The 23815-nt window shown below is 36.8% G+C and overlaps 1 protein-coding gene across 1 annotated transcript in view; it reads left to right on the forward strand.

Moving 5' to 3' along the window:
• Positions 1–23815, forward strand: part of LOC136829966 (transducin-like enhancer protein 4) — a 162110-nt gene that overhangs the window by 48107 nt on the left and 90188 nt on the right. Inside the window, exons 4-5 of the mRNA XM_067089141.1 lie at positions 15073–15136; positions 19773–19817. Coding sequence (XP_066945242.1) covers positions 15073–15136; positions 19773–19817 — 109 coding nt within the window. The remainder of the gene's footprint in view (positions 1–15072; positions 15137–19772; positions 19818–23815) is intronic.

Below are 23815 nucleotides of genomic sequence, written 5' to 3' on the forward strand. Positions count from 1 at the left end.
ATTATTTGACTTTCGTGGGGTTGGAGACTTTCATTCTATGTATTGATGACTATACATTCATTCAGTATATCATTGACTTTCATTCAGTAGTTAACTTTAATTCACTACTATTTCATCAACTTTCATTCTGCATTGCATTCAAATTTCGGGTTTTTCTTTTTGGAATTCTAGACTTTCATACAATATTTCATTGAGTTTCATTTATTATTTAATTTACTTTCATTCTGTATTTCATCGACTTTCATTCAGTATTTAATTAACTTTCATTCAGTATTTTATAGACTTTCATTCAGTATTTCATAGACTTTCATTCAGCATTTAAACAACTTTCATTCAGCATTTGATCGACTTTCAGCGTTTCAACGATTTTCATTCAGCATTTCATTCAGTATTGACTTAAATTCAGTATTTAATTGACTTTTCATTATTTCATTGACTTTCAATAAGAAACTTTTATTCAGCATTTCATTGACTCTCATTCAGTATTTAATTGACTTTCATTCTGTATTTCAATGAAATTTCCCACTTTCCTCCCTCGGACGCGAGATTCTAATTTGCATTTAATTGAACGGTCTGGGGTTTTCCTCTGTGACAATTTCTGGTTTGAGAGAGAGAGAGAGAGAGAGAGAGAGAGAGAAACGATTAAAAAGAGTAAGAGAGAGAAAAACGAGAGAAGAAAGCGCAGTAAAAAAGAAAATTTAGAAAACAGGCGAAGAAAGAGAGAAAATTTAGAAATACAGAGAGAGAGAGAGAGAGAGAGAGAGAGAGAGAGAGAGCAGTTCAGGAAGCACTTTGTGTGTGGAACTGCGCGTGCGCGGTTGGGGTTTGAGGTTTCTTGCAGAGTCGTTGCAGACGGTTTTTGCGTTGGGCGAAAGCCCTTTCTTGTGGTGCGACTCTTCCGAATAATGCAAGTGTTTTATTCTCCGAGTTGTTTGTGAACTGTTCGTAGGAAAGATGTTATTATTATTATATTATTATTATTATTATTATTATTATTATTATTATTATTATTATTGTTGAAGGTTTTCTGTTGTCGAAATGTAAGAGGAAATTATTATTATTATTATTATTATTATTATTATTATTATTATTATTATTATTATTTTATAAAGGATTACTATCTCTTTGTTTAATCCAGAAGATATCAATGACTATGTATAGAAATTTATCATGTGAATGTTAAGGAATTTCTCTTCATAACAAAATCAATAATAATAATAATAATAATAATAATAATAATAATAATAATAATAATAATAATGAAGACACACTCTAACAGAAAGAGAGAAGTGGACACATGACACCGGTTCGTCCCGAAATAAAAAATAAATAAATAAATAAAAAAAAAAAAAAAAACGGTTAAAGTCTCGGGTTTCCCGAAACGTAAAACGTCATTAAAAAAAAAACGGGACAAAGATAAAAAAAACACACAAAAAAAAAAAAAAAACATTTTAGGAATATGAAAGAGCTGAAAATTAAAAAAAAAAGTAAATAACAAATATTAAAAAAAAAAGACGCTTTAGGAATGTGAAAAAGAGCTGAGAAAAGTCATATTGACCGACCCACCTCCCCCCTCCCCCTCCTAAAAGGGCATCTGTCAGGTCACGTCACATTAGGGCATCTGTTTTTGGGTAGGGGGGGAAGGGAGGGTGAAGGGGAAGGGCCACCACAAAAGGCCCCCCCTTCTCTCCGTTTCAAACGCCATATATCTTTTAGGGCATCTGTTTTTGGGTAGGGGGAGGAAGGGAGAGGGTGAAGGGGTGAGGGGCGGGGCAGGGGGCCACCACAAAAGGCCCCTCTCCTTCCTTCCTTCCATCGTTTCGAATCCCTTTTATAGTCGGGTCAACAGACGTAAACCCGAGATAAGCTCCTCGCCACCTAACACAACATGCGAACCATCTGGGAGTCATTACAAGGTCCGTTAGTATTACCACTAGCAGCACCAGCAGCAGGAGAGAGAGAGAGAGAGAGAGAGAGAGAGAGAGAGAGAGAGAGAGAGAGAGAGAGAGAGAGAGAGAGAGAGAGAGAGAGGTGGCTACTGTACTGCTATGAAGTCAGAATGAAGAATAACAGGGGTATGAAATTGACAAGCAAATAAATTCTGATTTTTTGAAGAATTAAAGAGAGAGAGAGAGAGAGAGAGAGAGAGAGAGAGAGAGAGAGAGAGAGAGAGAGAGAGGTGTCTACTGTACTGCTACTGAACTGAATACTTATGAAATTGACAAGCAAATAAATTCTGATTTTTTGAAGAAGAATAACAGAGTTAGAGAGAGAGAGAGAGAGAGAAGAGAGGTGACTACTGTACAAATAAATTTGACAAGAAATTCTGTTCTGAAGAATTAAAGAGAGAGAGAAACGGGACATTCGTCTTTGTTTAATAACATAAGCTATATATATAAATTATATATATATATATATATATATATATATATATATATATATATATATATATATATATATATATATATATATATATATATATATATAAGGAAATTTTAGAATTTCCAATTTTCTAATCTTAACTGTTACTGAGAGACAAAGGACATCATGATATGAACTCTCTCTCTCTCTCTCTCTCTCTCTCTCTCTCTCTCTCTCTCTCTCTTTCTCTCTCTCTCTCTCTCTCTCTCTCTCTCTCTCTCTCTCTCTCGGCACAGTACCTATCAAAGATGAGAAAGATCGAGGGTGGAAAAACTCCACGGCAGTTGTGTGCCCTAAATCAAGACGTGAGGAAAATCTACAAATAATCGAACATTATGCTAAATACTTGCAAGTTTTTGATAAACATTTAAAAACTTTGTTGGGAAAGAATATAATGTTTCCTGTAGACATCTTAGATATTTTTCGACTATTCTTGGAGTTTAAGATAGTCGGTATTCCCCTTAGCATTTAACGGAAAATAAGACCTTAATTTGATGTTTAAAGTTCTTAATGCTTTCATCAACTCAAGGGTACTTTCCTCTGAATGGGTTGTGAATATGCTTTTTATTTTTAGTTATACATAATCATGAAGAATGAGTTGGATGGAATGTTTGAAAATAGCCTTTAAACTCTCTCTCTCTCTCTCTCTCTCTCTCTCTCTCTCTCTCTCTCTCTCTCTCTCTCTCTCTCTCTCTCTCTCTTGGGATTGAAATCCTTTCAGAAAATCTCTCTCTCTCTCTCTCTCTCTCTCTCTCTCTCTCTCTCTCTCTCTCTCTCTCTCAGAATCCCCTAAGCATCTTGGGATTGGAAATCCTTTCAGAAAATCTCTGGGAGCCCAAACCTCTCTACCTCGACTTGAATCTCTCTCTCTCTCTCTCTCTCTCTCTCTCTCTCTCTCTCTCTCTCTCTCTCTCTCTCTCTCTCTCTCTCACGGAAAATTTTGGAAAGAGGAAGGGTGTGCACTCGCGAATTGCATATATTTCACAATTAAGCTTACATATCTTTTATTATATATAGACGATTTCACATCTACATCTCTCTCTCTCTCTCTCTCTCTCTCTCTCTCTCTCTCTCTCTCTCTCTCTCTCTCTCTCTCTCTCTCCCCTCTTTAATCCCTGGGGGCTTCAGATAACATACAGGAAAGGATCCACGTCCCTAATGAACGGATTCAAGAACACGCCAGTGGGATTTACAAAGGGGATTTACCCGGCTTCAATTTCCCAATCCTATTGGACTCTTTGGATAGGGATTTATAGCCTGGCCGCCTCTGGGGAGAGAGAGAGAGAGAGAGAGAGAGAGAGAGAGAGAGAGAGAGAGAGAGAGAGAGAGAGAGAGAGAGAAATTGAACGTATTTATAGGTTAAAGCGCCTTGATTTCCTTAAGTCTTTATAGTAGATGAGAATAAAGGACTTGTAATCATTATTATTATTATTATTATTATTATTATTATTATTATTATTATTATTATTATTATTATTATTATTATTTAATTTCCTGAAGTCCTTTTAGTAGATGAGAATAAAGGACTTATTATTATTATTATTATTATGTTATATTATTATTATAATTATTATTATTATTAATAGTAGTAGTAGTAGTATTTAATAATGATAATCATTCATGGTAACAAAATGGATTTCATTAGAATCATTAATATTCAGCCTCACATACAAGACTGTATAAAGATGATGATGATAACAGGACTATGGCAATAGTTGACATTACAATAACGATAAAGTACAAAGATAAAATAACACGATAATGATAACATTTGATAATATAAGAACGATATTAATAGCTGCATATGTTGTCCAGCATATGCAGCCAACTGAACTAAAATAGAAAGATACAAGTATTTAGAGAGCTTGGTTCAAAATAGAACACTTGAATATCAGCGAACTCCACCAAGTTGCTTAAGGAGAGAGAGAGAGAGAGAGAGAGAGAGAGAGAGAGAGAGAGAGAGAGAGAGAGAGAGAGAGAGAGAGAGAGAGATATCGTAACAAAGTAGCGAGTTAAACTCTGGCATCTTTATTGTCAATTTAGGAAAATGTATAAAATAAAGATATAAATTATACACGAGTTATGATGGCATAGGGTATACACTATATATATATATATATATATATATATATATATATATATATATATATATATATATATATATATATATATATATATGTATATATATGTATATATATATACACGCCTTGAAAGTAAATTTCTTTCTCAAATAAAAATACGTATAAATTAAACATCATGCATACCAAAGCAGTGAGACAAAGTGCTTGAAACAAGCAAGCAAGCATATATGCAAGCAAAGCGTTTTCAATGTATATATATAAAAAACTCTCGCCTTGAAAGTGAATTTATTTCTCAAATGAAAAAAAATGAAAAGTGTCTAAACAAAAGATCAAAATAAAGGACTGGGACATAACGCTTGAAAGCAAGCAAGCAAAAAAAATCCTCTCGCGTGACTGCATTCCTCCGATAAATTTGCTTGACGGTCGTCAAATACTTCAGTGACTTCAGCGCCGTGCTTGCTCAGTGTAATTCAAGCAAAAAAAAAAAAAAATAAAAAAAAAAATTGTGAAAAAATAAAAAATCCAAAAAATTAAAAAATAGCGAAAAATGATAAAAAAATAATGAAAAAGATAAAAAATAATGAAAAAAAATACGAACGAAAGAAGAAGAAGAAACAGTAGGAGACAGAAAGCAGGTCTTAACTATTGATTCACGGAAGGCGGGCGAGGGAGTTAAAAAAAAAAATTTAGAATCAAATAAATGTTATGTGTAATATGTTTTTTTTTTTCACCTTGAGTTGCTTTTATTATCGTTCGCGGGTCATTTGTTTTTTCTTGAGCTCTTCTTTGTTGATATGTATGTATGTATGTACAATATGTACGTATACACAATAAATAAATAAATATATATTATATATACTGTGTATGTATATATAGGCTATATATATATATATATATATATATATATATATATATATATATATATATATATATATATATATATTATATATATATTGTGTGTGTTTGTGTGTGCGTATAACTGTAGCATCATAATGCTCTCTTGACGTTATATATGTGCGTATGTATGTACGTACATATGTATGTATGGGTGTATGTAACTAATACTACAATACTTGTACGTATGTATATATATGTACGTATGAAATCACAATAATAATAATAATAATAAACTTATGTATGTATGCATATATGAAATCACAACATCACAATAATAATAATAATAATAATAATAACAACAACAAAAACAAAAACCTTAAGGTATTACATACTGTATATACGTATTCATGGCGCATTACTCCGATTACCGTAATGGATCATGTCATTTTAAATTATGAAGTGTTATGACCGTTCTGTTCAATCGCGCACGCAACCTTTTAGTTTATAATCCACAACGAGTGAGAGAAATTGGTGCATTTTTTTTATATGTCAGCCGTCCTGAGATGGAATGTTATTATTATTATTATTATTATTATTATTATTATTATTATTATTATTATTATTATTGTGATTTCTTATATACATACTTAAGTTTATTATTATTATTATTATTATTATTATTATTATTATTATTATTATTATTATTATTATTATTATTATTGGTGCCTGCAGTTGTTATAGTGCAATTTTGTTAAAGAAATGGTCGTAATAATAATAATAATAATAATAATAATAATAATAATAATAATAATTTATCATTATTATCGTCGAGGATAAAATTCACATATCTGTAAGTGTAAATATATATATTTTAAAAATATATATTTACACTGACATCATTGTGAATTTTTTCACTACTTTAGTGTCTCTTGTGATTATGAGTATTTTTTATAAGCATTTATTCATTATTGTTGTTAATACTATTATTTATATCTTTATGTATTTTTAATAATAATTATTAACGTCCTTTTTGTTGCCAGAACTATCACTATTATAATGAGAGAGTAGTAACACAATTTCCCTCCTTGTAATACGCCTTTAAACACAGAGAGAGAGAGAGAGAGAGAGAGAGAGAGAGAGAGAGAGAGAGAGAGAGAGAGAGAGAGAGAGAAACCTTAGAAACCAGACACTCCTTGTTTATCAGCTTAAAAAAAAAAAATGGCTCCCAGTGCATATCCGCTTACAAGAAAAAGCCTTTTGTCAAGACCTACCTAGTAGAAGTGTCTTTGTGTCTTGTGTTTGTGGTGAGAGAGAGAGAGAGAGAGAGAGAGAGAGAGAGAGAGAGAGAGAGAGAGAGAGAGAGATCTGTTTAAGGAGCATGTGGTCTAATGTTCATTTGAGAGAGAGAGAGAGAGAGAGTGGTTATGCGCGAATGTATTTGTCAATCATACCTTGTTCAACTGAGCATGTATGTCTGTATAATCAGGAGAGAGAGAGAGAGAGAGAGAGAGAGAGAGAGAGAGAGAGAGAGAGAGATCATCATGTAATTTGCCTACAGAATAAATGCTCTTCAATGTTCATGAGAGAGAGAGAGAGAGAGAGAGAGAAATTCACGACCTGCCATCTGTGCGGTAGCGGTCGCCCCCACCACCACTAGCTAGCTACCTAGCCAGCTGGCCAGCTAGCCAACAGACCAGAGCCAGGGGTGGGTAAGGCATACAGGCAGGAGGGATTGGGGGAGGGGGGGGGGGAACTGGCTAGCAGCGTTCACTGAGACCCAAATGACAAAGTTAAACATTTACAGGGCCATTATCGAAAACGTATTCGTCAGCTAGCAGCGGAGAGAGCCTTGGCGTGTTTGGCGAAGGTGGTAATATTAGCTTTCATTGCGAATTGGATTGGGTCCTTTCATTATCATCATCTTCCTTTATGGATCCAACGTCCAATTTTTAACAATTTGGACAATTTCTCTCGATTGTGCTATTAGCGGGCGCGAATGATTCGAGTTTTACTTTATTTTTATTGATATATATATATATATATATATATATATATATATATATATGAATCATGTATATTCTCTCTCTCTCTCTCTCTCTCTCTCTCTCTCTCTCTCTCTCTCTCTCTCTCCTTGCTTGTTGAAAGGATTGTAAGCTACAAACTGTTATCGGAACGACAATAATATTAGGCAAGTGCATGAACCTCTATTTGTTTTTGATATGCTCATGCAATCATGAAGTCAGTCTCTCTCTCTCTCTCTCTCTCTCTCTCTCTCTCTCTCTCTCTCTCTCTCTCTCATCGTTGAAATAATTAATCTTTTGTCGGAGGCGTTAGTTATGCAAGCATTCTGGTAAACTCTCATGAATATGCAGTTTTAACGAGTCGCTTAGTTAGAAATTTTCCCCGAAATATTTCGGTATGGTGATAGATGGCCTGAGTGTAATTTGTCGTGTTTGCATTATTATTATTATTATTATTATTATTATTATTATTATTATTATTATTTTATTTTTCCTTCCTCTTTTATCTTGTGTTTGTGTGCTTGTATGTACACATACATACAAACACAAACGTGTGTGTGTGCGAGTGTATGTTTGTGTCTCGTAACCAAGAACAAAAACAAAAAATTACATGAAATATACTGGACAAAGGAATGAAAAAATAAAATTATCGAATAATATTGAAAATGCAACAACGTATTTCGAGACGGAGCCGTAACACACACACACACACACACACACACACACACACACACACTAATATCAACGATTTCCACTTAACCCCACCTTCAAACGAAAAAGAGAGAGAGAGAGAGAGAGAAAGGAGGAAGGGAAAGGAATAAGAAGGTTTCAGAGGGAGGAGACGGGGAGGGGGAGAGGAAGGGAGGAGGAGGAGGGGGTAGCGAGAATAAACACATATTCCGGAGCGCGGCGCGTGAATTTATAATTGAATTCCGCGTTGTAAATTTTCCCAAGATTTCATTTACGCTTCGAGTCCGCCATTATGGAAATGAGGAGAGGTAGAAAATAAATAGGGCAGCACGTGTATTGGGAGAGTCAACAAAGAGAGAGAGAGAGAGGGGAGAGAGAGGCAGGTAGGGGAGAGAGAGAGAGAGAGAGAGAGAGAGAGAGAGAGAGAGAGAGAGAGAGAGAGAGAGAGAGAGTAGCCTTTCATTATTTTTAGCGATGCGGTTCACGCGATTAATACCGGTTCATTTATGAAGGTCCTTGAGAGAGAGAGAGAGAGAGAGAGAGAGAGAGAGAGAGAGAGAGAGAGAGAGAGAGAGATATTCATGATCGCATAAGCATATCAACAACAAATATGTAAAGGTTCATGTTTGTAATATACTGCCGTTTTGATAACATTTTTTTAGTTTATAATCCTCTCAACAAGGAGAGAGAGAGAGAGAGACACTTCATAATCATAAAGGCTACAGTAGAGGACTTGCTTTCCTTAATTTTTCTCATGAGAGAGAGAGAGAGAGAGAGAGAGAGAGAGAGAGAGAGAGAGAGAGAGAGAGAGAGAGAGAGAGAACGCGTCATCAGAACAGCCCCAAGTAGAGAAGACTTGCTTTCCCTGATATTTCTTGCTCGAGAGAGAGAGAGATTTTGATAACCTACATCACAACAGCCCTCCTTCAAAGGAAAGGGCGATAGCGCATGACGCGAGATAAGTCATAAGAAGAGATCTATAAAGAGGAGAGGAGAAAGGGGGCCACCGAGATTGAAGGGAATGGGAGAGAAGAGAAGAGAAGAAAGAAGTAAATTGCCAGGGATGGAACAAAGGAATCGTGAAGGACAAAGACAAAGGAGAAGAAGAAGAAGAAGAATATGGCCGTGAAGAACGGATGGGGAAAATGGACTGGATAAAGAATAGGAAGAATGGAACATTGGAAGAATATAAGAAAGTAATGAAGACTTTGTCACTGAAAGAATGAAAATGGGCTACTAATCGTCTTAATTGAAGAGAATCTGGGACTACTCTTAAAAGATGGGGATTAAATTACTCTGGGGAAAAAAGGGAAAGGTAGAGAGTTCCGCTCTCTAAAATGGGTGACACAAGGGGTTAATCAAGCTAGTTGGCTCGTTGAGTCCCCTACTTTCACACCATCATAAAAAGCTTTAAGAGAAGGTATTGTCATACAGTCAATAAGCTTTCGAGAGCAAGGTCTAAAGTTATTCCTGTAAATAATAAAGCATGAAGTATTGTTGGCATATAGTCAGTAAGCCTTTCGGGAACACTATATAAAATTATACTGGTAAATTAAGTAGAGAGAGCAGGAAGTACTGGCGGCATGCAGTCAATAAGCTTTCGAGAGCAAGATCTAAAATTATTCAAGTAAATTAAGCAGATACAGCAGGAAGTATTGTGGAACAAGATCTCAGATGATATAGGTAAATTAGGCAGATAGAGAAGAAAGTATCGTTGGCATAATGTCAATGAGCTTTCGGGAGCAAGATCTAAAATTATACATGTAAATAAAGTGGGAAGTGTTGTCAGCATGCAATCAACAAGCCTTCGGGAGCAAGATCCAAGATTTTACGTGTAAATAAAGCAGGAAGTGTTGATGGCATACATACGGTTAGTAAGCCTTTCGAGAGCAGGATTAAAATTATACATGTAAATAAAGCGGGAATTATTGCCAGCGCACAATCAATAAGCTTTCGGGAGCAAGATTAAAATGATACATGTAAATGAGGCAGGAAGTATTGGCGGCATACTTACACTAAGTAAGCCTTTCGAGAGCGCAATCTAAAATTATACAAGTAAATCAAACAGAGAGAGCAGCGACATTAGCCCTAATCGTTGCCAAATCATAACCTCCATTGTAACAAGCCTCCGTGACTGCGATCAAGCGAATAGCGCACGCACAAGCACTGGATTCATTAATCGATCAGGCCTCATCATGACGCCGGATTTCTCTCAATCAATCCTTTCTCGTTAATCCGTCGGTTTCAGTGCGAGACGGATGGTGGTAATGATCGCTGGCGTGATTAAGTCGTTCTGTCTGTGTGTCTGTCTGTCACGCAAGACGGATAGTAAATAAGTATACAGTCTTCTCGTACATAAGTCGTCATTACTGTTTTAATTAAGGGTCGAGATGCATTTTTAAATATGAATAATTTTCAGTCCTTCAATCAATCCTTCACATTTGCGAATTCAAACCTTATCGTCATGTTCCGTAAGGATGTGCGTCCATTATTAATAATAATAATAATAATATGTCTTTCAAACGAGAGAGAGAGAGAGAGAGAGAGAGAGAGAGAGAGAAAATAATCTGGATAATTTCATATATACATATAGATAGATAGACAAACATATATATTATCCAGATTCATTCTCTCTCTCTCTCTCTCTCTCTCTCTCTCTCTCTCTCTCTCTCTCTCAGTCTTCCACGGTCTGTTAACTTCTTTCTCCTTCTTCCCCCGGAAATTCATTATTACTTTTTTGTTCCTTCACCACTTTTTTTTTTTTTTTATGTTTTTTACTCTCTGAACTGAACCGAGATAATGACACCTTTCGCCTCTTCATTAGCGATTATAAACATTCGTTTAAAAAAGGGTCTTGCTCCGGTGACGCTCGAACCCACAAGACCACAAATGACGCTGTGTGTATGTGTGTGTGTGGGAAGAAGAAGAAGAAGAAGATGACGACGAGGAGGAGGAGGAGGAGGAGGAGGAGAAGGTAGGCTGGAAGGATGGATGGATGGAGGAAGAAGAGGAAGGAGAAGTTTTTGATGGAGGAGGAAGGGGAAGAGGAAAAGTGGTACAAGAAGAAGTAAAAGAAGAAGGAGAAGAATTATTGGGTGGAGGAGGAGGAGGTGGAGGTGGTGGTGGTGGTGGTGGTGGTGAGGAAGGAAGAGTGGTACAAGAAGAAGAAGAAGGAGAAGAAGAGGAGGGGAGGAGGAGGAAAAGTGGTGCATGAAGAGGTGGAGGTGGTGGTGAAGGAGAGGAAAAGCGTTACAAAAAGAAGAAGAAGAGGTGGTGGAGGAGGTGGGAACAAAATTAAATGGCAAAAGAAAGATGATGATAAAAATTAAAAAAAAAATAAGCATAAAGAATGAAGGGAACAGTGAATATAAAAACAGTAAAATGGCTGAAAAAATGCAGGAATAAAATCAGATGAATCAAATTACACAGTAGAAAAAAAAAAAGTACCGAAAAGGAGGAACGAAAGGAAGAAAATGGACCCACCCCCCAAAAAAATCTTGAAAGCTTGAGAAAACCTCTCGCAGAAAGAGGAACCACTTAACAGGGTCCAATTTTCCACAAATTATTGGTACTTCCCCCCTCCCCTCCCCCTCCCCTTCCTTCTCCATCCTCTCTCATCCCCTTTCTTCTCCCTTCCCCTCCCTCTTCCATCGCCTTTCTTTCTCCTCCCCCCCTCCCTTCCCCTCCCCTCCCCTCCCATCCTCTTTCTTTTTCCCTCCCCCTTCCCTCAACTCCCCTTTTTCCTCCCCTCCCCTTTCCCATCTCCTTCCTTCTCCCACCCCTCCCCACCCATCCACTCTCGCCCTCCCCTCCTCTTCCCTCTCCATCCTCCTCCCTCCCCTCCCCTCAACCACAGACAGGAATTCCTCCTCATCTCGTACCCACAACATTTTAAAACCAGCCGTTGTCTGAGCTTTTCTCTCTTCCACAGTCGGTAATCGCCTCCTACTTAGCAAATTGGCGTGTTCAGGCGGCCGTTTGTCCGCTCTTAGTGATTTGTTGTAACCGCTGCGGAAGTGGTGGTGGGTTGGGGGTGGGTGTTTGCTATGTAAATAACAGACAGTGATTCCCGACATTGTTTGAGAGCAAGCTATCTCTTCTTCCTCCTGCACCGCCACAGCCGTTATTCTACGCGATAGAAAGGCTTACTGCCCCTGACGCGCTGAAGAGATTTTTTTTTTGGCAGGACTTCTTAAACAATTGGCAGGACTTTTAAACAATTGGCAGGACTTTTTAAACAGACAGGACTTTTTAAACAATTGGCAGGACTTCTTAAACAATTGGCGGGACTTTTTAAACAATTGGCAGGATTATTTAAACAGACAGCACTTTTTAAACAATTGGCAGGACTTCTTCATCAATTGGCAGGACTTCTTAAACAATTGGCAGGACTTTTTAAACAGACAACTTCTTAAATAATTGGCAGGACTTCTTAAACAATGGCAGAACTTCTTAAACAATTGGCAGGACTTCTTAAACAACTGGCAGGACTTTTTAAACAATTGGCAGAACTTCTTAAACAATTGGCAGGACTTTTTAAACAATTGGCAGGACTTTTTAAACAGTTGGCAGAACTTCTTAATCAATTGGCAGGACTTCTTAAACAATTGGCAGGACTTTTTAAACAGACTTGACTTCTTAAACAATTGGCAGGGCTTCTTAAACAACTGGCAGGACTTCTTAAACAATTGGCAGGACTTTTTAAACAACTAGCAGAACTTCTTAAACATTTGGCAGAACCTCTTAAACAATTGGCAGGACTTTTTAAAACAATTGGCAAGATAGCAGGATATTCGCTCTAATAGCATTACAGGAATTTCGGGCGTGGGTCGGGGTGCCCGGGGGGTAATTTTGGTACAGAAAGAACACAGGTGTTCATGTGTGCATGGGCGAGTGTGTAGTAGTATATGGGTGTGTAAGCACACCCTAAGAAGACAGAGGATGATTGACAGGAACTTGCAAGCAAGCAGTAAGGAATGAAGGAGAGTGGAGAGGTATGCAGTTTAAAAAAAAAAAAAAAAAGAAGTTAGGTTTGTATGGAAAGAAGAGGGGTATGCAATTTCGCAAAAAATATATAAATAATTATATATATTTTATATATATAATTCTGTAAGGAACGATTGTAATCTTGTAATCCCATTCCCAGTTATTTTAACGGGATTACAATCATTCCCGTTAAAATAACTGGTAACTTAATACAGTACGCTACAGATAACGGGGCCTTTGAAGCAAGAGCCCGTGCCGGCACAAGGCTGGCCTTAACCTATAACTAACTGCACTGCAATGATAATGACTGATTTAAAAGGAAGCTTACCTAAGCACAGGTATAATTCAGATAATGAATGTGTAATTATAATAATTAACATGAATATTGTTACATTACGTATTGTTACACTAGTAAATATAAACACAGAGACATGCCCCACAAAGGGTATTAGCAAGAGGGCATCTATCTGCATAATTAAATAAATAAATGAAAAAAAAATCAACTAAAATATATCTGGCTTATGCATGCATGCGTTGTCAGTTATTTATGTAGAGTGATTTTCTTTTAAATTTTCGCTTTCACCCGACATGTTTTATTCACGACGGTCATAATGTATTAAAATGTTTTTACCCGGGTACATCCTTTATGTAGTTTTATGGGAACATTCTTAAATTGTAAATGCAGGGGCATTTTACGTGAATACTTTTAGCTGAGCCATTTCATTTCTGCGTTTTTACAGCCGAATGTTTTCGTGATTTTAAGCTTTCTCTTTGCAATTAAATTTGCAGTTTTTTGTGCTATTAATGTAGGTTTTTTGCAATTTAATATGCATTTTTTTGCAATTTAGTATGCAGTTTTTGTTGCAATTTAATTTAGGTTTTGTTGCCATTAACTGAAGTTTTTTTTGTTGTAATTGAAGTACATTATTTTGTTTCAATTAAATATACAGTTTTTTCTTGCAAGTAAATGAAGTTTTGTGTTGCAACTAAACTGCCGTTTTTCGTTGCAATTAAAGTATTGTTTGTTGCAATTAAATTGTTTAAGTTGCAATTAAAATCTACGGGTTTTTGTTACAATTAAATATAGTTTTTGTTGCAGTCAAATATCAAATGTAAAGTTTTTCCTTGTAAATAAAATGTTTTTGTTGCAACTAAATATATAGTATCTCGTGTAAGCAATTATGTCAATTATTGAGAGTATCATATTGGTTGCAACCTCGACAAAATTATTATTAATTATTATTATTATTATAAATTTAGACTTTTGCTCAAACCCTCTCCTTTTACATACAAAGAAGAGTAATTTATATCTTTATATCCCTGATCATAATTCCGTTTGAACGCCAATTTTATCTAAAGAAGCATTTTCCAAAACTTTCTCCTGTGACTTGGCGTACTCAGGTCCACAACAATAATAATTCTATTTGAATATTTACTTTTGTGTGTCTTCTTAGTTCATGTATTCCGCATCATTATTATGCTGTTTATAAATGTCACCTGGATCGTCCAAAGTATTTGTTGAATGTGTTTATTTCTCTCTCTCTCTCTCTCTCTCTCTCTCTCTCTCTCTCTCTCTCTCTCCACAGCACCTAAAGCATTTATTAATGTGTTTTTGAGTTCTCTCTCTTTCTCTTTTCAGTATCCAAAAATGTTTTAACTCTCTCTCTCTCTCTCTCTCTCTCTCTCTCTCTCTCTCTCTCTCTCTCATCAGTATCCAAAGCATTTATTAAAGGTGGCTTTCATCTCTCTCTTTTAACAGTACCAAAAGCATATATTAAATGTGGTTTTTGTTCTCTCTCTCTCTCTCTCTCTCTCTCTCTCTCTCTCTCTCTCTCTCTCTCTCTCTCTCCAGTACCCAAACAATTTATTAAGTACCCAATTTATTAAATTTTAATCTCTCTCTCTCTCTCTCTCTCTCTCTCTCTCTCTCTCTCTCTCTCTCTCTCTCTCTCTCTCTCTCTCTCTCTCTCTTCAGTGCCCAAATAATTTATTATATGTTTTGAATTATTTCTCACTCTCTCTCTTTCTCTTTTCAGTATCAAACTAGAAGCGGACAAACTCGTTCAGGAGAAGTCGGAGATGCAGAGACATTATGTTATGGTGAGTTGTATATTTTTCTGGTCCGTTTTTTAAGTTGTATATTTTTCTGTTTTTTAAGTTTATTTTTCTGGTTTTTATGGATGCTTTTTAGTAACTTGTATTCTTGTAATTTTTTTTCTCTTTTAATAGTTACATGGTTATGTAATTGTGTTAAATTTCATTGGTGTTATTTAGTAAATTTTATTCTTGATGTTTTTATTTAGGTTCATGGTTATAAACTTTTTTTGAAAGTATAATTATTTTGCTTTTTTAGTTTAAACTATATGGTATATATATATATATATATATATATATATATATATATATATATATATATATATTTATAACTATAATTATAATTATATAAATTTATATATTAAATTTAAACTATAATTATAATTGTATAAATATACATACATTATATGTACATTTATATATATACATATATACATTACAAACATACATACATAACATATAACATTATATATGTCAACTATATATACATATGTACTTTATATACATATATATACATATTATTATTATTATTATTATTATTATTATTATTATTATTATTATTACTCTTTGTTATGATAATGTACACACATTCCCAGAATCCCACAATCAATAAAAGCCACTCTCTCCCTCTCATAAATCCTTAACAAAAAGGAAAATGTTATAATCGTGTATATTTATATACATATACCTGTACACATACATCAACCAGATTAAGCAATTCACGAAGGTGGCGAGATTCTGATATTTTATCCCCGAAGCCATTTTCAATTATTATGATTGAAGAGAAAGAGAAAGAAAGAGAGAGAGAGAGAGAGAGAAATGACAGGTAATCCCTACTTACTCTGTTTAATACCATTGATGAATGGAGGTAATCCCTCTGACAAAGCTCTCTATATTCGGTCGCGAAGTCAGTAATCCCCACCCCTTTTTTTTTCGAGGCGAGCGTGGAACGATTATGATGATGATGATGATGAAAAGATTAATAAAATATATAGATAAAAACTCGGAATAAAAATTTAAAAAGTGGAGTGTTATCCACGGTTGATTCATTATGCTCTAATCACCATTGATCCTTAATTACATTTAATTATCACTACCCGGCACCCTACACCAGTACCCATGATCTATTAGTAGGTCTTGAAGACCTCCCCCCTACCCCTCCCCTCCCTCTCCCAGTTCTTTAAAAGCCTTCCCCTACCCTTCCTCACCCTTCCCCCACTCTCTCTCTCTCTCACCCTATGCTCCTACCCCTCACCTAGTTCTTATGTAAATGCGTCAGTATTGATTGCAAAGTAAATAACTAAATAATATACATATAATTACATTTATATATAAATAAATATATTGTTATATGAAGGAAAATTAGGTAACACACATAACCAAGGATAAAACGAGAGAAAAATGGATAAACAAAAAAGAAAAAAAACACCGATATTCCGCAACAAACATTTTAATCTTTAAGTCGCCATAAGTAAACGAGCGCATGTTTAAAAAAAAATGAAAACACATAAAAACAACCATTTAAAAAAAAACAACCCACGGCGCTGGTAAAGTGATGACCTGGTAATAATTTACCTGAAAAAAAAGAGGAGGAGGAGGAGGAGGAGGAGGAGGATTGAACTCGCAATTGATTACTTGGCAATTTCCGGACTAATAGCGCAATCATCATCGCTCGGTATTTATTGTAATTTGATAATGGTGGCACTGGTGTTGTTGCCGCTGCCGTTGTTGTTGTTGTTGTTGTTGGCACTGCCACCCACCCTACCACCACCACACCACCACCACCACACCACCACCACCACCACCACCAGCAGTGCCAACAGCGCATTAACTTAATCGATGAGTAAACGTAATTACACGGTTTATGGATTATCAGTGACATTGTGTTGTGTACTGGCTTTGTTTACACTTCTGGGCCTGTTTAAGGCGGGAGGTGATGGATGGCTTTGGAGGAGGAGGAGGAGGAGGAGGGAGGAGGAGGATAGGGGATTGGATTTGGGGAAGAGGGCTGGGGAAGGGAGGAGGAATTTGAGCTCCAGGCCGTGTTGGCTGGGGAAAGAAGGAAGAGGGGGGAAGGCTCTGGACGATGGGGATTGGATTTGGGGGAGGGGTGAGGAGGAGGCTGAGATCCTTGGGGAAGAGGGGAAGGGAGGGGGTTTCAATATCCAGGCCGTTTTGGTTGGGAAGGAGGTGGGGAGGGGTCCAGAGGATGGGGATTGGATTTGGGGAAGAGGGGTGGGGTAGGGGAAGGGAGGGGGAATTCGAGGTCCAGGTCGTTTTGGTTGGGGAAAGGAGGTGGGGGAGGGGTCCAGAGAATGGGGATTGGGTTAGGGGAAGGGGGAATTAGAAGTCCAGCCCGCAGTGATGGGGAAATTGTTTAGACTAGAGCATGCATGCTGTGTTTGCTTGCTTGCAAGCCTGATTATGTGGCCATATTGTGCTTGCTGAAATGGATGGGGGTGGGGGGGAAGGGGTTGGGGGGAGATTTCTCTAATGATTACCATGTCTGTCGTCTGTTGATGCGGTCTGTTGCTCCAATTATTTTTACGGCCAACCGTGGCGTTTTGGTTTAGCGGTTTATCTTTTTTTTTCTTTCTTTTTTTCTCGTGCTTGCAATTGCGTTCGTTTAGAGATTGCAGTCATTTATTTGGACTATAAATTAACAGCTCGGTGCGCTGAATTTTTTTTTATTTTTGTGGACTTGTTTAATTAAAAGCGGAAACGTTTTACTGGTTCTTGTTCACGTTTCCGTAAAAGCAGAATCGTTTTCCGGGTTGAAAAGCAGAAACGTTTTCATAATTCTTGTTCACGTTTTCGTAAAAGCAGAATCGTTTTCTTGGTTTAAAAGCAGAAAAATGTTTCATAATTCTTGTTCACGTTGTCGTAAAAGCAGAAACGTTTTCATAATTCTTGTTCACGTTTTCGTAAAAGGAGAATCGTTTTCATAATTCTTGTTCGCGTTTCCGTAAAAGTAGAATCGTTTTCATAATTCTTGGTCACGTGGTCGTAAAAGCAGAAACGTTTTCATAATTCTTGTTCACGTTTTCGTAAAAGCAGAATCGTTTTCCTGGTTGAAAAGCAGAAACGTTTTCATAATTCTTGTTCACGTTTTCGTAAAAGTAGAATCGTTTTCCTGGTTGAAAAGCAGAAACGTTTTCATAATTCTTGTTTACGTTTTCGTAAAAGCAGAATCGTTTTCCTGGTTGAAAAGCAGAAACGTTTTCATAATTCTTGTTCACGTTTTCGTAAAAGTAGAATCGTTTTCCTGGTTGAAAAGCAGAAACGTTTTCATAATTCTTGTTCACGTTTTCGTAAAAGTAGAATCGTTTTCCTGGTTGAAAAGCAGAAACGTTTTCATAATTCTTGTTTACGTTTTCGTAAAAGCAGAATCGTTTTCCTGGTTGAAAAGCAGAAACGTTTTCATAATTCTTGTTCAAGTTTTCGTAAAAGGAGAATCGTTTTCATAATTCTTGTTCGCGTTTCCGTAAAAGTAGAATCGTTTTCATAATTCTTGGTCACGTTGTCGTAAAAGCAGAAACGTTTTCATAATTCTTGTTCACGTTTTCGTAAAAGTAGAATCGTATTCATAATTCTTGCTCACGTTTTCGCAAAAGCAGAAACGTTTTCATAATTCTTGCTCACGTTTTCGTAAAAGCAGAATTGTTTTCCTGGTTTAAAAGCAGAAACACGTCGATTCTTCTTGTTCATGTTTTCGTAAAAGCAGAAACGTTTCGTAACAGTTCCTGTTCATTAATTCTTAAAGGCAGAACCGTTTCCCAGACTTCGCTTCTTTCATAAAGAAAAAAAAAATTTTCAGTGACAATCTCACAACATTACTACGCGTCATTTGCTTCGCTGTCGCTAAGTCTACCAACGCAATAATTCCCAGTTTAATTCCCAGTTTAATTCCCAGTCTCATTCCCAGTTCTCATCACGGCAAAATGTTAATGTAAAACACAATTTTTAAAAATGGTACATCCGCTTAGAGACTTAGTAAAGCGGTACAAACAGGTATTAACAAAGATTCTGTGACCAAATTGTTATGATGAATTGAATACAGAATTAACGCCAAAAGCCAAGCAGTGGAACCTATGAGGTCATTCAGCGCTGAAACGGAAATTGACGGTAAAAGGTCTGAAAGGTGTAACAAGAGGAAAATCTTTTGCGGTTGAACTGTGAATCAATTTGTTAGGAGAGGGTTGAGGACAGTAAGTTGGAAGAAAGAGAATATGAAAGGAGGTACAGTAAAAGGAACGAAGGGGGGTTGCAGCTAGGGGTCAAATTGTTATGGGGAGAGAGCGAGATTCGAATTAACTTTATTTCCTAACAGAGGGGCAAAATGAATAACTTATTGGTAGGACCGAGATAAAATGTATGAGTGTATTACATGTACAATGTATTACATTTAGGGAAAAGTGAATTACAGAAATGGAGAAATTATTACACGCGCATCAATATAACAGCCTGGGAAAGTGTATTACAGTCTTACACAATCAACACTCACATCTTATATAACTGTACAGAAATACACATATACCTTATATGAAAATTATACGAACTGGTAATAATACTTCCCAGTATATTATTTTGAAAGGAACTTGAACATAAAAGTCTAATTTCCCTTTCGTTCGTTTCTTTGCAGTATTACGAAATGTCCTATGGCCTTAACGTCGAAATGCACAAACAGGTGAGTGGAAGAATTTTATATGGTTTTTAAATTGACGTTCACATTTTCATTTGGAATTTCTCCAACTTAAGTTTAGTAGTATGTTGCTGGCCTTCGCTTTCATGTAAATGTAGTAGGCCTCTCTCTCTCTCTCTCTCTCTCTCTCTCTCTTTCATTACTATGGTTTATTAGCTCCTCTCTTACATGATTATGGTTTATTTACCTCTCTCTCTCTCATTACTATGGTTTATTAGCCCCCTCTCTTATATGATTATGGCTTATTTAGCTCTCTCTCTCTCTCTCTCTCTCTCTCTCTCTCTCTCTCTCTCTCTCTCTCTCTCTCTCTCTCTTACTATAAAGAGACTTGATTATGGCTTATTTACAACAGATTCTCTCTCTCTCCTCTTCTGTGCTTAATGCACCTTGGCACGGGTACAAGACCCATCCTTCCTCTCTCTCTCTCTCTCTCTCTCTCTCTCTCTCTCTCTCTCTCTCTCTCTCTCTCTCTCAAATCCCCCGTGACTATCTCACAACATCTATACCAGATGTCGTTCGCAGCTTCGCGAGCCGAGAAATCGGGGCCAGGCCCCAATGTTTACGTTGCGAAAACAGATCGGGGAAAAGAAAGCAAATTAATTTCTCGCGAGATAAATAAACGCGTCTCGAAGTATTTTACTTGTACACCGAGACGCAGGAGCTCATGTTGTCGTGTAACGAATGGATCTCTCTCTCTCTCTCTCTCTCTCTCTCTCTCTCTCTCTCTCTCTCTCTCTCTCTCTCTCTCTCTCTCTCTTTAATTTCTTTCGACTAAGGGAACATTTCTGGTTCAATTTACGAAGGTTTTTTTTTTTTTGCGTCTTTCATTTGGGAATCAGCTACAAAATCCGAAGTAAACATAATGACTTTTATCTCTCTCTCTCTCTCTCTCTCTCTCTCTCTCTCTCTCTCTCTCTCTCTCTCTCTCTCTCTCTCTTTAATTTCTTTCCTAACGGAACATTTCTGGTTCAATTTACAAAGTTTTTTTTTTTTGCATCTGTCATTTGGAAACCAGCACGGAAATCCGAAGTAAAAATAATGACCTCTCTCTCTCTCTCTCTCTCTCTGTCTCTCTTTAATTTCTTTCGTGCAGCGGAACATTTCTGGTTCAATTCACAAAGTTCTCTTTTTCTATTTTATCGGGGAATCAGCACCGGAATCCGAAGTAAACACTAATGGCAGCCAGGGCCGCGAAACTTGTAGATAAACAAGATACGCTTCTCTGGGTCTAATGTCAAAATGTTCGTAAACAACATGGCACCCTTTACCTCTCTCTCTCTCTCTCTCTCTCTCTCTCTCTCTCTCTCTCTCTCTCTCTGAGGGCTTCACTTAATGCTCTTATGCATATATCTGTCCAGGGTTAATAATCATTTTCAAGATTTTGAAAAGAGAAATTCTCTCTCTCTCTCTCTCTCTCTCTCTCTCTCTCTCTCTCTCTCTCTCTCTCTCTCTCTCTCTCTCTCTCTCTGGCACACTATACAATCTTCTCTGTAGTCTCTCTTCCTTCTTCCAGAGAATGTTTTCATTATCGAAGACTCGAGGGGGTCCGGGAGGGGAGTTGGGGCCGGGGGGGGGGTGGTTGTTGTGTGTGCAGGGATTTCGTGTCTCCGTAATTGCTCGGTCCATTGTAGAACGTAAACCGCCGCTTCCGTTACCATAATGAGCGCGATATTACCTCCCGAATGTGACCTGACAGCTGACAAGTCTTTAAGCGCTTGAAATGACTGGTTTTTTTTTTTTAAGGTTCGCCGAGCGTTTTATGGAACGTTTTAAATGACTGGGTTTAAGTGTGGACGAACGTTGTAAATGACTGTTTACTGGTGAAGTTGATACGAACGTTTTCAGACTGTTTTAAGTTGAGGCGAACGTTTTCAGACTTCAAGTTGAGACGAACATTTTCAGACGATGTTTTAAGATGAAACGAACGTTTTAATTACTGTTTAAGTTGAGACGAACGTTTTCAGATAATGTTTTAAGTTGAAACGAACATTTTAAATTACTGTTTAAGAGACGAACGTTTTCAGACTGTGTTCAAGTTTAGACGAACGTTTTCAGACTGTGTTCAAGTTTAGACGAACGTTTTCAGACTGTTTTTAAGTTGAGGCGAACGTTGTAAATGACTGTGTGTAAGTTGAGAGGAACGTTTTCAGACTGTTCAAGTTGAGACGAACGTTTTTAGACAGTGTTTGACTTCTTCAGCTTATCGAACACCAAAAAAAAAAAAAAAAAAGACTCCGCTATCGATATCACGACTTGGCTGAAAGATTTGTATCATTTTTTTTCCACTTTATGATTTTTGTTTATGCAGTCGGGGAGATATTTGTATCATTATTTTTTCAATAATTTTATTTTTTTATATAATCGTATATATATTATCTTCTTTCCTCATTGATTCGTTATCACGCAGTTTCCCATGCACCGCGCCTCTCCAGCCAATCACAAGACGAACTAAAAAGAAAAGAAACGTTGCGGTCCGGCCAAGCCTGCCGCTAAAAAAAAAAAAAAAAAAAAAAAAAAACCAGCCCGGAGCAAATGATGACACCGCACTTATGACTACGACTGTACCGCACCACTAACATCACTATACCATCACCGCCGCCACCACCATTACCACAATCATCATCGTCATCATCATCATCATCATCATCATCATCAACTCATTGCAAGACCCTTACCTTTAAGTCCGTCTTCAAATGGCTTAATGGCGGATTCAATTAGAGACCATTTTCTCCCCAGACGTGTAATGGGAGATTCGTGTCAGGTAATAGTCTCGTTAAATATTTAATTTACATTTCTTATAGCGGTGTGTCTGGGCGGGGGAGGCGGAGAAGGGAGAGACGAGTGGGGAGGGGAGGGGGAATAAGACGCTACGCGAGTTTCTTTCGTTTTATGCAAATTGGTTTTAATTAGTGAGTGGGGATAGTTGTTTTTACGTGTTTCCGGCTCGGCAGACTTGCGTGTGTGTGTGTGTGTGTGTGTGCGTGTTTTATTTTATCGCTTTTTCTTTGATTAGTGTTTTTTTTTTCTTGCGTGGGAACTTGAGACGCTTTTTTTTTTTTTTTTTTTTTTTTTTTTAAATATTGGTAGCTTCTGTTCAATTTAGCTTCTCGTATGGGCCTTGTCGATCGGTAAATGGTCAAGCACAAATAATACAAACCCGCAAGCATGAGAGAGAGAGAGAGAGAGAGAGAGAGAGAGAGAGAGAGAGAGAGTGTATAAGGATCAAAGTTGAAACTTCATAGCAGTTATTATTATGAATCATGACAACTTCATATTTTATTATTATTATTATTATTATTATGCATGTTCATTATTATTATTATTATTATTATTATTATTATTCATGAAGCCCTGAGAGACGTTTTTTGAAAGAAACATCATTTTCCCCTAAGAGCAAAGGCTTCACTCTCTCTCTCTCTCTCTCTCTCTCTCTCTCTCTCTCTCTCTCTCTCTCTCTCTCTCTCTCTCTCTCTCTCACCTGTCGTCAGATGACTTACTTAGAGCAATTAACGTCACGTCAGTTTAAAAACTATTATAAAAATTAGTCTCGCAACAATATCATGATCATTATTTATTGATTCTCCCAACGCTCTCATACATATTATTATTTATTGAATTCTCCCAACGCCAACATACTTATTATTATTTATTTATCTGAGAAAGAAGGGGCGTTCCCACTCCACATATATTTACCAGCAGCGAGTTCAGTGGGAGTGATATATTAATTTTTTATGTGAACACCATTGACAGGTCTCATGTCAGTTTTTTACCTATAATTCCCCGAAATTGGTTCCCGTTTTATTTCTGGGTAAAGCGAGTCTGTTTAATTCGCTCTATTACCGTTAAATGAGAGGGGGGGGGGGAGTTGGTTGTCCCAATATTTTTATGATGCTGGTAATGTGATTCCACTAAGCTTCGGAACTTTAGCCAGTTATTTGAATGTCATGTACGATTTGGAAATCAATGTCATGTTTGCATCTGTT

This window comes from Macrobrachium rosenbergii, chromosome 45, assembly GCF_040412425.1.
Source record: "Macrobrachium rosenbergii isolate ZJJX-2024 chromosome 45, ASM4041242v1, whole genome shotgun sequence".
NCBI classification, from domain to species: Eukaryota; Metazoa; Arthropoda; class Malacostraca; order Decapoda; family Palaemonidae; genus Macrobrachium; species Macrobrachium rosenbergii.